This window comes from Nipponia nippon, unplaced genomic scaffold (genome assembly GCF_047370975.1).
Source record: "Nipponia nippon isolate SJK-2023a ecotype South Korea unplaced genomic scaffold, ASM4737097v1 scaffold_20, whole genome shotgun sequence".
Lineage (NCBI taxonomy): Eukaryota > Metazoa > Chordata > Aves > Pelecaniformes > Threskiornithidae > Nipponia > Nipponia nippon.
In genome coordinates, this window is record NW_028262337.1 from 1,644,830 (window position 1) to 1,660,576 (window position 15,747).

The 15,747-nt window shown below is 41.6% G+C and overlaps 2 protein-coding genes across 3 annotated transcripts; both read left to right on the forward strand.

Moving 5' to 3' along the window:
• Positions 1-2,773: 2,773 nt before the first annotated feature.
• On the forward strand, positions 2,774-7,100 carry RIMOC1 (RAB7A interacting MON1-CCZ1 complex subunit 1). Of its 2 annotated transcripts, XM_087759848.1 has the most exons (6): positions 2,801-3,316; positions 3,882-3,982; positions 4,390-4,536; positions 4,938-5,069; positions 5,272-5,386; positions 6,662-7,100. In XM_087759848.1, exons 1-6 carry the CDS (start codon positions 3,208-3,210, stop codon positions 6,949-6,951), a joined length of 894 nt encoding a protein of 297 aa, XP_087615974.1. In that variant the 5' UTR covers positions 2,801-3,207; the 3' UTR covers positions 6,952-7,100. The 2 variants fall into 2 exon arrangements, with proteins under 2 accessions (XP_087615975.1, XP_087615974.1); XM_087759849.1 differs by lacking the exon at positions 4,938-5,069 and having other exon boundaries at positions 2,774-3,316.
• Positions 7,101-7,251: 151 nt separating this feature from the next.
• On the forward strand, positions 7,252-15,304 carry FBXO4 (F-box protein 4). Its single transcript, XM_009469030.2, has 7 exons — positions 7,252-7,452; positions 7,555-7,790; positions 9,487-9,707; positions 10,705-10,780; positions 11,301-11,479; positions 12,382-12,557; positions 13,607-15,304. Exons 1-7 carry the CDS (start codon positions 7,267-7,269, stop codon positions 13,694-13,696), a joined length of 1,164 nt encoding a protein of 387 aa, XP_009467305.2. The 5' UTR covers positions 7,252-7,266; the 3' UTR covers positions 13,697-15,304.
• Positions 15,305-15,747: the final 443 nt, after the last annotated feature.

The window sequence follows — 15,747 nt, forward strand, 5'->3', positions numbered from 1 at the left end:
TCCCAGAAGGACAGAAAGAGTACGTGGTTTGGAAGGAAAGAAGCAGCAGCATCTACTGTAGCAACCTACAGAACCTACTTTACGTTCACACCATATATACATACATGCACATACACTCATATTGCCATATTCTTGGCTCCGGAGGACAAAATTGGCTTTCCCTCTTCCATCAACCACAACTGTTTACACATCACAATGCTTTTCCTGTTTTTCTTCCACGAATTTAGGAACACAGCCTGTCTCTAAACAGCCAACACCTTATGCCTTCCCTTATTAGTAACAGTAGCCTTAAAAACAGGTCGCGCTAGGTACTGAAAGATCACAAATCCCACACGAGTCCCTTCAGCTGAGATCGTTTTACCACACTGAAACTATTCCCTAAGGTAACTCTGCGGAGTGAAACGATTTTTTGCTTCAACATAATTTATGTTAAGTGTCACCCAGAAAGAGCGTTTCTTCTTAAACATCGAAAATTTTCAGAAAAATACTGGATGCTACTTTATCTTTGTGTGAAGCTCTAAGAATTTGAATTTTAAGATTTCCCAGCCTGAAAAGAACGGTGAGAGGTCGCAAACCCCAAACCAGTCCATTATCTTTGAAATATCTGGCAGGGATTTTATCTAAACATGTTCCAAGCAAAAAACAAAACATAAGGCAAACTGAGGTCACTGTTCTCTCAAATAATCAGACACCTAGTCTTTCACCAGGCTTCAGACCAAAGGACTTGGCAAGGTGTGGGGAGAAGGCAAGCACAGTTGCTCTACAAAGGACAAAATGCAGCTTGGGGGTTTAGTGCCGGAGGGAACACAGCTTGAGGAAGGGATGGGCACGGGGCTGGGCAGAGGCCACTCCAGCCAGGAGCCAGGCAGGGCCTGGGGGAGCCAGTGTGGGGGCAGCACCCCACCCCGGCTCAGCCTGGCCGCTCTTCCAGGCCCCACAGTCTCTCAGGTGTTTGCCCACAAGTCCCGACACCCCCGTTCCTTGCAAACCAGCTCCCAGCATGGAGTATGTAGGGTATAAGACAAGAAAAACGCTTGAAAGCCGCTAGAGATGTCTTCTGCTCCCTCACACATTTCATGGCAAAATCAAGTTGGAGGGGGATAATAAATAAATTTAAAAAACCCACTAAAAATCTTCCAGGTCCTCTTTTCCTCAGAGAAGCGGACATCACCCCCTTCTCTTAACATCTGTGGCAGCTTCTATTTTACCAGCTTGGTATTAACAGAAACACACCTCTTCCATCTCAACCGCTGATAAGAAAGGTCAAAACCAGATTTTGTTGTATATTTAAAGAAAGAGTGGATAACGATTTCTGGGAAAAAAGTCATTGCATATACATCTAGCTTTCAAAACAGATACAGCTAAAGTAAGCTGCAGCAGTGCCTGAAGCCCAGGAATAAAAAAAGATACCACTTCCTTTATCAAATGAGTCAGCACACAACCATTTTGGGGTTTTGTTTTGTTTAGGTTTTTTGGTTTATTTTTTTTGTTTGTTTGGTTGGTTTTTTTTACAAGAGACATCTTGAAAGCTGGATGACATCTCCTTCACTATGAAGGGCTGACCCACCTGCCCACTTGACTAGTTATGAAGAAAGCAACCAAGAAAGCAACACAGAGCCATAGCTGGGTATTGAAACAGAGAAGTAAGGGCAGGACCAAGCAAGCAAAGGATCTGAAGAAGGGAACTTATCAACCCACAGCCATTCTTCAGTCCCAAAACTGACAACATGGGAAGTGTTGTATTTCACTTAAAACATGAAGCACCATCTCCTCTCCTCTCAGAGGTTATATGGTTAACTACCGTAATACTTTTGGTACTGTTAACATAGCTGTTCCTTAGATGAAAAATTGTATCTGACTATGGACTATGCAGGAATAAATGACAATACATATCTAACCAAAACATTAAGAGATTTCTTCTAAAAATCAACCATTTCGGGAAGCAAACACAATTTTGCCTTTTAGCTTTTACTTTGTTGTATTTGATCTGTTTGGCAACTGTTTCATAAGACATAACATAAACAGCAAAAGCATCTGTGTCTGTAAGCAGACAGCTACTTAAAGTACCCCAGTAAATGGCACTTTTTACTGTTGTTGTTTTAAGTATTTCAGTGGGACACAGGCACTAACAGAATGAACACTATGTGACTTGAAAAGGGGAAAATGTCTTTAGTCAATTATTCTTTTAAAATACTCAAGCTAACAAAGTCCAGAATATTGTGTAAGCTCATGACATATTACTCCAATGGACACTGAGGTATTAGCTTTCCCAGGCAGGTAAAGAGATGGAGAAAGCTGGAGAAGCAACATAGTGAAATACAGCATAACTACACAACATAAAAATACTTCGCAGTTTTGTGGGGTGGTAGCAAGATTTTGTTAAAAATAAAAGGAAAACTTACTATTTTCCCCTCATAACATGGAAGCTATTTAGCACTTCTCAAGTTCACGAAGTGAGCTATTTAAAGTTGGACAAAAAATTGCAGCAGCAGTCTCATTCCTCTAACCAAAGGTATGCAGTTTCAAAATAATCTAGCTGTACTCAGTTGTATTTCTAGGTGTTAAGTAATCTAATATATGTAAAAAGCCACCAATACAGATGTATTTATTGATAAAAAAATATGGTTTTGGTTTTAAAAAACCTCGCTGCCTTTCAGCGTTTGTTTCAGTTCGCTTATGGGCAAGACCGATTTGGCAGTGAGGCCCGAGAGCACTGTTCCATGGGGGCAGCGGAGGGACAGGCCAAGGACTCTCCCTAGGGACCCTGACACAGATCTGCAGAAGCCATAAATGGCTATAGAAAAGCTTTAAAGTCCACATAAAAATAAAACTGGAGTCCCCGCCTTCAGGGCGCACAAGGCTTGCCCGGCAGGCCCGGCTGCCGTTCCACTGCCTGTCCGCTCAGCCCGGGGCAGTACGGGGGAGGCCTGACGCGGCCTGCTCCGCTGCGGTGGTGGCAGGCCCAGCCGGCAGCAGAGACGGGGACCCGCGGCGCCGGCAGGCAGCGGTCCCCGCTCCGCCGGAGCCTGCCCCACGCAGCCCCGCCGGCCGCCTCCCGCCCCCGTCCCACCCCGGCGGCCCCGCCACCGCTGCGCCTGCGCGCCTCTCCCCGCCGCAACGGCCGGCGCCGGGGGCTGGGCCGCCCTGACGGCCGCCCCGAACCTCCGCCGCGGCGCGCCTGGCGGGGCGCGGTGACGGGCGGCGGCGATGGCGGCGGCGGGGGGCGCCGAGGCGGGGGGCGCGGTGTCCGCGCTGCGGCCGCGGCTGGCGGCGCTGGGCCGGCGGCTGGGGGCGCCCCGGGGCGCGGGCGGCGACGGTGAGAGGCCGCAGGAGGGAGGGGACGGGGCTGGACCCTGCCGGCGGGCCCGCTCCGCCCTCGGCGGCCGTCGCGCTGCTCGGCGTCCCGCAGCGCTGGGGAGCGGGCCGCGGGGCGCCGGCCGCCGGCCCCGGGCCGCTGCTGAGGGCTCCGCTTCTCCCTCCTCCGAAGGAGGCTCGCCCCGGGAGCGCTGCGGCTGGTGCCGGCCCGCGCCCCCGCCCGCGGGCTCCGGCTGGAGGCTTTTGTGTGGAGCAGGGCGGCGGGGGCCTAACGTGTTGTGTGTACCTGCGGGTGAGCGAGTTGTGCTCTTGGTGTGTGACTGATGTGCAGATGCAGTGAGTGGAATTGGTTTCGAAGCATCAGACTGAAACCATGAATGCCCTTAATTTAGTGGTGAAAGGCGTAGTCCTAACGGGACAACGGGCCTGTTTAAATGCCGTATTATTCAGCTGCCTTTGTAGAAACGACAAGGATGGATAAAACCGTGTGAAGTGAAAAGGGAGAGTAAGCAAGGCTCTTGCTGAGTGCTTTTCAGTGCTAAGGAAGCATTGTGTTCTTCCTTCAGATATCTTCTTGGCAAAGGGCTCTGCTACTCTGGACAAATTGAGGGACCTCTGTAACGAAGGGAGAGGACATCCTTCCACGCTTTTGCAGCTCTATACACAGGTAGTGTATTTAAAGCATTAAGAAGCCCCTTTCGAGAAAACCTACTGTGTAGGGTATGGGAGAGGGTTGGGTGTAGGAAAGGGGTACAGCAGAAAGGCATCTCTGTTACTTGGTGTGTGCAGTGAACATCCACAAAGTGCAGGGCTCCTTTTGTCTGGATTAGAAGGTAACTTGGAGTTGGTAATAATTGCGCCGGTACTGTAAGGAGAGAAAGGCTTTTGAGTTTATGTTCGCTGTCAACAATATTACAACACTTTTAACTTGCAGCTTTTGTAAACTAAATGTAAAAAATTACCTTAAAATTGTAATGTTTTGTAAACTATAACAAGTTTGTATGTTACTGCACACCACCATTTGATTGTTTTGCTGGTAGCATTTTTCCATTGTGTATCTTCTTGTTTTCATAGGCTGTCTTAGACATCACATATTTTGAGGAAAACCAGCTTGTGGATGAAGATTTTCCAGAAGAATCTTCCTTGCAAAAAGTTAAAGAACTTATTTGTATTCTTTCAGAACCAGAAGACCTAGTGAGGGAATGCAACATAAATGAAGAAGTGAGTACTAATGTTACTTAGCCAGAGAATTAGTTATTTCATTATTTAAAAATCAAAAATCTGAAACAGGATAGTGGTATTTGTATTTTTGATGGCAGAATGTAAGACCTTTTGAAAAATTTTCAAGTCTTACTTGTGTTTAAAGAGTGATTCCTGAAAATGTTTTTTCAAATAACTTGTGGCACGCTCAGAATTTTTCTTGCTAACACTTCATGATTCTATGTGCTTTTGGGAGTTTATATCCAAAGTATTAGGCTTGTCTCTGTGACTGCTGCTGTTAAGTACAGCCTCTTAAGTCAGAGACTTAATATAAGACTGTTGGCATGTGTGAGTATATATATATATGAGTGGTTTAGATGGTTTACTTTTGGGTTAGCCCAGTTTGTTGGATTTTATTTCAGCCCATCAGCATCCTTGGTGCAGAGTTGTTAGAATGTCTTTACTGGAGAAAAGGAGCCCTGCTTTACATGTATTGTCATACAGCAAAAGAAAGGAGTGAATGGCTACAAGAAAACATTGCCATATTTAAAAAGGTAAAGGAGATGGAAAAAGTTCTATGAGCATGTGAATACAGTTTTAAAGTTTAACTCTTTGCTTTTAAAATACAGCTGGTTTTTTGTTTCCTTTTAAATAGGTTTTTGGGAAATTCAGTGAGAAGTATTTCTGGCTATCATTAAATTAATCAGAACTTGTCTAAAACGTTTTTTTTCCCCTCATTTTTTTAACTGTACTCAGTGTCTTAATGATGGAGTTCATTACTTGATGAAGATGTTTAGCTTTAGATGCCCTCTTCAGCTAAATGAAGATGTCTCACTTCAAGATAAAGACACAGCTAGATTACTCAGTGAAGGTAAAAAAAAACCCCCAACTCCAAAAACCCCACAACCTGCTCCTCTTAATAACTGCTCCACTTTATTAAATGCTTTATTGTGTATTTTTGTTGTTGACTTCATTTGTATTCAAAAACTGTCACTTTTTAGACAGACAAGGAGGCAGCAGCGCTCACTCCTCTTCCCCCCCTTCTCTTTGACTCACGGATTTTAGGAGGTGGCAGTGCTCATTTTCTCTATGTTTTTGAGTGCACTGGAGGAAAGTGGACTGAGTGGTATGGGTGTCTTATGCACAGCATGTGTGTTTTACAACCATCCCATTGTCAATTGACAAGTGCTGAAGCACAAATATGACTGCAGAGGGTGCTAGATGTTCCCATGTTGGTCTTTCTGTTTACATCTAGGAGAACACAGATATGAACACAGAATTACTGACTTCACACAAGTAGAAAGTATGTGCAGAATTGGTTAGATTAGGCAAACTTTTATTCTCTCTGTCTCCACTTAATGTAGCTTTATGTAAGTTGCATTGCTATAGTACATTTACATGAGGATCTGAGGCTGCATCAGTGTGATGCAGGTAAGGTGATGCATCAGGAGGGGATTTGTAAGGTAAAACAGCTGGCGCTGAGGATGTGATGTCCACATTGTACACACTCAAAACTAGCTCTACTCTGGCTATGGGGGGATGGAGCACCTTCTTGCTTAATTTCATCTGAAAGTGGCATTGCTCCAATTCAGCTACACAGTGCAAAGCCAAGTTCAGTAACTGATCTGTAGATTTATTTAGCAGGACTTTTTTTTTTTTTTTTTTTTTTCAGTGGTCATGGACACATATGTGGCTTTCTATTCAAACACTAAAGCTGCTGCTGGTTAACCTGAGTTAAGATGAAGCTCAAACAGCATCTTTTAGGCTTAAGTTGTGGGAGGCACAGAAGTATTCTAAAATACGTATGCATAATTATGCCTACACTTAACAGATTGTAAAGAAATACTGAAGTTCTCCAAGACGAATAGGCAAACACAATTATGAGAATAATATTTATATGGCAATCTTAAAGATTTTAGCATTATGGAGGGGCAAAAGGGATAGAGTAATGATCAAGGCCTTGATCCAGGTTCTCTTTTAGGCAGTGTCAGTCATCTTATGGTTAAAATTTGTTTTTTTGGTGTAGCTCTTTAATAGGCTTATACTACCTTTTTGGAATTTTTATCCAGTGAAAGAAAAAATTGAAGTTGACAAGCTGTGTACTTTCTTAGAACAATAAAGTACTTGATCTAAATTATTTTTGCAGGTATATTTAGTGACACTCACTTACTGGCGCTGATGTACAGTGGAGAAATGTGCCACTGGGGACTGCGACACTGTGGAGAAGGGAAGCAGGAATGCCTTGAGACAATAGATTCTGTCTCAAACAGTGACCTGGGCTGCAGATCAGAGAGCGTGTCGCTGGATTTCCGAGAAACGGGCAAAAACATGTTGACGAAGTATGTGGCTGTATGTGAGGGACCTTTAAAAGGCCAAGGGTGGAACACGACAACTGCAAAACAAATGTTGTGTTACTTCGTGAAATCCCACAAGTAAAATAGGCTGCTTTGGCTGTGCTGGAGGAAACCTGGTGTCTGAAGAGCACACTTAGGGAGGTGGTCTCTGCTTCAGTGTCTGACTGTTCTTATCAAAATGTATGCTTTTATTGCATTAAAAACACGCGTGCAAAGAACTCCTGGAATACAGGTCCAAAGTCTAATCAAGTATTTCTGGGAAAAAAAATGACGGCGTAATACACTGGCACGCAAGGATGACGGCGTGTCCTCCACGGTGTCAGAGATGACTCTCCTGCCGCTCCGCTCGCTGGCGCCGGCGCGCTGGGTCTGAGGGGCGGCAGCGGGGCTCAGTGTAATGGCGGCCGGCGGAGCGGAGGAGCGGGGAGGTTTGGAGGCGGCCGTGCGGGATCGGCTGCGCGTCCTCCGGGAGCGATGGAGGCTGGGGACCCGCGAACGCGGCGCTGCCGCCGCGTTCGCGGGTCCCCAGCCTCCATCGCTCCCGGAGGACGCGGAGGAGGTGAGCGCCCTGCAGGCACTGCCGGTGAGTGGGGCCTGGTCAGGGCGGGAGGCTCGTCATCCCGCCTCTGCCATCTTCACTCCTCAGTTCCTCTGTCCTTAAACCACTGCTCTCGACGGTTTTCAGATCAACGTGCAGCTGAACATCATGTCCTTCCTCTCGCCCCAAGATCTGTGCCATTTGGGAAGCACGAGTTGTTATTGGAGGGCAGCTGTGCAAGATCCGTTGTTGTGGAGGTATTTTCTCCTGAGGGATCTCCCCTTTTGGACGTCTGTTGATTGGAAATCGCTCCCAGATGTGGAGATTTTTAATAAAGCCTTTTCAGAGGTCAGCGATAATGCGCTGTACGATTACATGGCAGTGTAAGTATCTTCATAATCTCTCTCGCAGTCTCTCTACAGCAGTAATATTCAGCACACGGGCATGTTTCATATTTACAGCAGTAAAGCCGTGCTGTAAGCCTCTGCTTAAATTTTGTTGTGTCTCAAATCCATTGTTTGTTTTGGAAATACAATTTCCTGTTGTTTGACAGTTTGGTCAGCTCCTTCTGTTTGAAATTCAACAAGAATGTAAAACATTGTAAAAAAAAGTCAAAGCTAAGGTTATAAAAAAATTAAAGTTTTTTGTAAACTGCATGTCATTTGTGCCACAGAAATACAGTCATCTCAGAAGCTGTGCATATCTTGATAAAAATGTGTTCTTTGCTCTCAGTACAATGACAAATGATTTCTTATTTTAATAAAAGTACTAAGAGGTCTTTAAACTACAGCAAATGGAATGAATCTTCCTTTTTTTTCATCTTACCTGGAAGACCTAGGGCAAAAAAAAGTGGTTTTTTTGAATGCGCACAGAATAACAACTAGTACTGCTTTGAGTCTGATGGTCAAAGGCCACAAGACAAAGACTGTGGTTTCAGCTAGTATCTTTGAAAAACATAGCAACATTCATAATATGTTTGGATGACTGAGAAGAACTCTTAAAACAAGCAGATTATTCTGTGGGGTTTTTTTAAACTTCATTCAATTCCCTTAATTAATTTACAGTAATTTTTTTTTTAATTTGCAGTTAAATTTTCCAAAGGTGATTTCATGAAGCTGTTGCTTCATAATAACTGCACTAACCTCTGCAATCTTTGTGCCCTTCATCCCCACTTTACAGATGGGAAAGATGCACCCAGAATTTGAAGTGCAAAATACCTCCTGATTTTGAACATTAGATTTAAATCTCTTTAGGTCTGCATACTTCAGAGCATCACCTATTTGAAACCACCTGTCACTGATTTCCATTGTGTCTGTGAGCCCTTAATAGTTTTGCTGACCGCAACGGAAGTGTCTCAGTTTGGGTGTAGAGGAGCGCACATTTAACGTTTCCTTGAAGTGATTTGTCCAGCACCAGCCTAGCATGACCACAGAAGCAAAGACAGAAGCTGCTCCTCTAGCATGTCGTGTCACTTCTATGGCTGTTACTTCTTTCCCTTGATTACCAAAGTCTTTTCATGCCTTCTAGCTTCTGCATCAAATGAACACATAAGCTTGCAGACAACACCTGTGTCCTTTCACAACATGCATTCTCTGTGCTTACAGGGGAGATGGTCTTTTTCAGGTGGAGTTACCTGCTTCATAGTTAATAAACACAAAAGTGGTCTAATTAAGGTTTGAAATGCACTCAGAAGTCTCGCATTTTTTATATTGTATGTGACTCACCAGCTTTGATGTTATATTACCAATATTGTATGTTCAGTGAGGGTGGGGGAATTTGTAATTTTATTTTATTTTATTTTGTTTTATTTTATTTTTTAAACTAAAATAAAAGATCTGTAGATAGAAGTGTACTACGGTCCAAAAATTCAGTATTTGGACTTGGAAGGGACTAATGCCTTTACCTGCTTTGTACTGGTGCTTGAAACCATCAGTTTTGAACTTCATCATTTTTGACCTGTGCTTGAGTTGTACTGGTAACAAAGCATGAGAAATGTGGGACCTAAATCAATTTATGGTGTTTGATTAATACCCCTTTTGTATTTTGTGTTTAATTTGTAGTTGCGTCTGTTTTACACAGATATAAAAAAAGCTGTCCTCAGAGTAGAAGAAGTTTGAAATCGAGCCGTCCCCGGTATGGGGCTGTGACTTCCTTTTTGCAATCACTGGTCACGCAGGCAGAACCTCGCTTTGCTATGTTTGGGCCGGGTTTGGAAGAGCTGGACAACTCCTTAGTGCAAAAGATGATGACATGCCCAGAAATTCTGCTAGTAGCTGGCCTACCTCAAAGACAAATTCACGGTAATGCTGGTTTTGGTTTTTGGCTTTTTTTATTTTGTAAACAGATATAACACAAAAATCATTAGGGGAGAAATGAAGAAAAGGGATGCTTTGTTTTCTCCCTGAAACTCAGTAGCAAAATGGTAAAAAAAAAGATATTTTCTCTCTTTGTGTTTATTCAGAGGGATAAATGCAATGAACATGTGGGATAAAATTATAGCTGCAGTGAATTTATGATTACATTTGCACTGTATCAGAGGGATCGTTTTGCTCTTTGTACTTCTGTTTTGATCTTAAATTCCACGTTACACCTGCTGTTGTAATGGATAAATGCAGACAGAACTTTCTTTAGATACGGCTTGCAGTAAGTGCACACATTTGTGTTTTTATACAGGAAGTCAAGACTGATCCTTTATATGATTCAGTCTTGTGGTGTCAAATGGTGTAAATTTCATTTAGAAGAGTTATAGGAGCATGTGAAGGATTTTTTTTCAATGTCTAAACATAGTTTTGAACATCTGTAATTTCACTTCAGTCCAAACCAGAGACACAAATCTATAACTTTTTGAGCATCGCAGAATTGGAATAATTAGATTGTATTTATAGAAAGTGTGAAAATATGATTTCTTAGTGGTGTTATCTTTTTCCTCTCATGTCCTTTTCAATGCAGCTTGTCATAAACAGACTAGAGCCTTTGCTATGCCAGTTTCAGCTAATAAATGCAAGTCTAGCTCCTCTCTGACTTAGGTTACTAGGTTCAAGTCTAAGTATCAGAAAGATGGAAATGCCTCCTTGTTTTCTTTTAATACTATTGAATTGATTTTAGTTAAATTAATAGTCTGAGCAATTAGAGCATGTATAAAATTTCATCATAAAATAGTAAATATGCTACCCCTAAGAGCAGCACCTAGGCTTAGATATAGCCATTTTATAGCACCACTGGAATTTTCAGCCTACCACTTAGTTGTGTTCAGTAACCAAATGGTTGTAATCTCATATATTCATTTTTTTCCTGTAGGAATTGGATCAGGAGTCAGTTTTCAGTTTAATAACAATCAAAAATTCAATATTCTGACATTGTATTCAACCACCAGGTAAGATTTGTTCTCCACCAAAAAAAAAGGTACAGTTTCTGGGTTATTTCATCCTTTTCCTCATGTTTTTGTCATGTTATTTTTATGTGTGTATTCACATGCATGGATATCCCTTATAAACTGAAGCTTCAATGCCTGTCTTCACTTTTTTTCTCCAACTGCAACATTTTCACATGGAAGCAATAAACCTTTTCCAAATCTTATAATAGCAAAAGTGCATGACAAATACATAACAGGGGCTTCTATGCCTCTTGATACCTTGATCAATTCCCTTCTGAAACACTACACAAACTCATCCGGGGGTGTACTTTCATACACATCTTGCAGATTGCTAACCATCTGTATATGTACACTAGAAAAGAAGGGGGGGGGGGGGCGGGTGGGAGGGGGCAGGGAGAAATTACACTGTTTTGCTGGCTCAGGCCATTTTCCTCTCCCTTCCTGTGCTGCTTAGACTCTCAAAATTGAGTTTTTGCATTCTCAATTAACCTGACTACTGAAATACTGAAATATCTTTCAGTGTGGAAAGGAGGAGAGCAAGGGCAGAGCAAGCTGTTGCTGTGAATAAGATGTTCTACCAAGAGAACAGCGTAGTAGGGAATCAGCAAGCCGTGCACTACAGTGTAATAGCTCAAGTGAAAAAGGTGTGCGAAGTAGTTGATGGATTCATTTATGTTGCTAATGCAGAAGCTCATAAAAGTAAGGGGTTTCTCTTTATTCATATTTTGTGAATGATTGGAATGTCGTAAAAGATTGTAAAGAATATGCAATACATTGAAATCCATGTTCTGATTCTTTCAAAGTCTGCTTCATTAGTGCTATTTCTTCATGGCTTATCCAGTTGAAGAGGTCCCCTATCCTAGACACTCTCCCTCATCTCCCTGTGAGGGGTTATGACCCCTTCTTTCATTTATGGCAGATACTGATGTGGTTGCCATCTAAACTATGTGTGGGAAATTATCTGTATTAAAAAAAAACAAACAAAAAAAACCCCTGGGCATGGGTAGGAGAAGTCGTCTGAAATGCATCAGTGGTGGTGTAATAGCCTGGAAACACAACCTTCACCAGGAAAACTGCAGTAAAAGATGCAATTAGTCCAAATCAGGATAGTCCTATAAGAGGACAATCCAAGTACCTATTATGGTAATTGTCTTTACATTTATCAACTTTAAATGGAGGGAAAGGGCTAGCTCAGAAAAGAAGAGGGTAAAAAATATGTGAAGGGATAGACTAAGGAGAAAAGCAAGGTCAGCAGGGAAGGGCTGATGATGGTACAGCGCGTACAGCCATTTCTTAATGGCTTGTTACAATTTTCATCTCTGTGAGGTACTTGAAAAACACTCTGATGGTAAGGACTGGAATAGGGTGCCTGTATAATCTATGGAGAGCTTTAAATAACAGCTAAGTGTGACATGAACAGCTGTGTGACACGAATACGGATGATCCAGCCTTGTGATAAGCAGAATTTGGCCATTTCTCTTCCACCCCTCTAGTTTCCTCACCTCTGAAATCTAAATATTTGAAAAGTCAAAAAAAAAAAAAAAAGTTCTCCTTGGGATTTGCATATATTTAATACTCATATATTAAAAATTGTTTCGTAGAGCATGATCGTCAAGAGGAACTGGCTCGTATTTTGGCAATGATTGATCCGGCCCTTGGGCCTCCGAACCGACCTCTGCTAGTTTTGTCTTGTATCTCTCATGTCAGTGTGAAAAGAATTCCATGCGTTTACATGGCACATCAGTTGCAACTAAATCTGCTACGTCAGCCCTGGATGGTACTTGATTTTAAAACTTCATTTTCTATTTCTATGTGGCTTAAATTTGATTTCCTGAACTGTACCTACCTAAGCAAGTGTGCAGCTTTCAACACCTAGTATGTGAGCTCTCCACTTAAGTGAAGAATTTAGTTTTTCTGGTCCTCTTAAGATGAACCATTAGCCTGTCTGAACATAGGGGAGCTAAATGACTTGCCCAGGAACTGACAAGAAACTTCAGATGGAGCCAGAATGTAAGGAAGGACGAAATGCTGGTCTTGAAGGGAGTAAGGAAGCTTCATTTAATTTAAATCTAAATTTCCTGAGTCACGACCCAAGGCCTTGGACACAAGGTAGATTTTTCTGCCATTTTCAGGAGACTGTTAGTTGTAACTCGCTTGATGTGATGTATTGTGGTTTTGACAAAGCATTTTTTTACCTAGCATATGACGTCCTGAACCTGTTCTTTTATGCTTGTCAAGCACAGTGTATATCAGTATGGCTCAGCCACACGTAATTTGTTTTTGGTGATGTTGTGTAGCTGAAGAATAATACTTAATCAGAAAAAAACCAAAATCCTGATTTCACATAAATTCTTTGTTTTCATAAGGAAAATGTTCACAGGATTTTTTAAAAACATACCATTTATAATAGGCACTTCATAATACATTACAAAATCTGAGAAGTGATTATACGCATTGAATTCCAAAGCTAGCAGCATTTTTGCTTTACGAGTTACAATAAGAATTTTCAAGTAGATTCTCCTCCGTAAAGTAAATATAATGTTCCAGAATAGCTGATGGAACAGTTGAGATAAAATTCACCTTGACACCAAGAATGCAAGGCTTTCCTAATGGGTCTTATAATACATTTTGTGAAGAGTAGTGTTTTCTCTTTGTACCTTACTCTTAAGAAACCTTTTTTGTTTAAGAGACCTTTAAACCAGTGATAAAAATTTAGATTTGATGTGAGTATTTCTGACTTTAAGGATAGACATGGAGTGATGCTAAAATGCTGTTAGATCCTGTTACCTGTTTTCTCTAATACATTAGCTTTTTTTATTTTTACAGGTGCAGGACACTGTAGCTGCAACTTTAGCTGGATTGCTAAGTGGCATTGAGTGGCTCCTGGAAGAAGCAAGTTGTAAAAATGCACAGTAGCAGAACTGTGCATTGTTTTACTGTGTAGAGACTTTGGTGTTTTGCAGTTCAGGTGAAGTGAGAATCTTGTCCTGATGGAGCACTGTCAGAAGGGAGATTTCAAAGACAAACCTGCATATATTTCACTGCCCTTAGTTTAATAAATAATGTTCTTCCAACTGTAGTCCTGAATTAGAAGTACAAGTAGGATTGCCTGGATTCCAGCAGCTGATGAAGAAGTGATTTTGGGAGGCAATCTGGCTGTTCCGTTTTTTGTCTTTCTTTCCAGCTGGGGCCTTTAGGGTGCAATCTTTTCTCAGTATGTCTGATAATCTGATCTCTTCTGTGAATATACCTAACACTAGGTGAATTTACCAGCACAGCCCTATGGCACGCATCACACAGTTAGTAAGTGAACATCTTGACAGTGATGGTTCCCAACCAAAGAAAATATACTGTACGTTGTACAGTAGTAGGTTGACAGAAAGACAGGATCTCTTTCAAAAGAGTAAATTCCCCTGTATTTTTTCTAGAAACAATGCCTAAACAAGATACAGCACCTGCAGGAGAATTGTAAGCCCAGACCAAAATTCTTAGAAGCAAACAAACAAACTACTGTGTATGTATTGGTTGTTTCTTGTTTGTGATCTTATTTATTAACCAGCCACAAAAGACTTCAGCATCTTCTGCTTTCTGTTGCAGTGAAATTATTAGCTTGAACTGGACATACTGCTGATGTCATGAAAAAATGTTAAATAGAATAATTAGTACTTCAGGACATTTATCAAATACATATAGGACCTATCAGTTACTCAAATAGTTGTGGCTGTTTGCAGATGTGAAATGTACTTGGCTTGAAATTTTCTACTCAGTTGCAAATATTTTTACCAAAAGGGAAACAGTGTTTTAGAGCTGGAATTGCATTTTCCATATTGATGTCATTTGGGATAGTCCTAGTCATGTTTTTTAATTATTGGATGAATGTTCAGAAACTTCCCTTGGATTTCTTGCCTATGCATGTATTTCTTTTTTTCTGTTTTTTTGTTTGTTTGTTTTTTCCTCTCTCCATGGAAATGCTACAGTCTCACAATTTTTTCTTGATACCTAGATAAATGACTACATGGTGCACATTCAGCTGTAACTGCCCTCAGTCTGGTATATGTGTGTGATCCTTAACAAAGCTACGTCAGAAACATTCCATTTGAGAAATTTTTTATTTTTTAATTAAGTAGGACAGACACAAGAAGTGTCTTTTTCCCCCCTGCCCCCACCCCCGTCTTTATGCACAGTTAATTCATCTTTCTAGATGTTTTTTTATGTCTTCTAATCAGGACATATGGAGTTTCAAGGGAAAATCCATGGGAAGTTACACTATGATAATTCTGTGTTTTATCCTTTTTTTGCCCTTTAAAATAGAGAAGACACAAAAGATGAGTATTTGGGGGGAAATTCCACGCTTTGTGTCTGGGTATATGTGACTTTCCTGCTAGTCATAATAATTCTGTAATGATCTGTCTGTAGAGGGTTGAATGCAGCAACCTGTTGCTACGTTAGCAACTACAAATATGTTTTTTTATGCAAGATCCTTGTTCTACTTTCTTCATAAGGAATAAACTGTTTTTTAAAGAATGATGTTTACAGTCGTTCTGTGTGTGTTGAGCCCCCCCCGCATGTGTGCACACACACATCTGCAGCCATGCTGTCACAACGGATAACGAATTATCATTGTCATCATTAGTCATTAATGAACAAGGTTATTGTATGTTATCTGTTTAATTAACAGATATTAATTCACTGTCATTTTAAAAGGTCAAGATAATGTAGGGAATATAATTTTTCTTAACCTAAAAAGCGTCAGTTATATTAACTTAAAGATGGATAACTTTAAGAATTACGAGTTTTAAGGAAGCAGCCTAGGAAGCAAACAGTGGTAATTAGAAGTCCGCGCAGCCACAGAGCTCCGGCATCGTAGGCATCGCAGAGCTGGTGGTGGGGTGTCTTGCACGACTGAGTACCGCGGTGGGTCAGCACAGGCGAGGAAGACGAGCGTGCGTGCTGTGCAAAGGAACAGC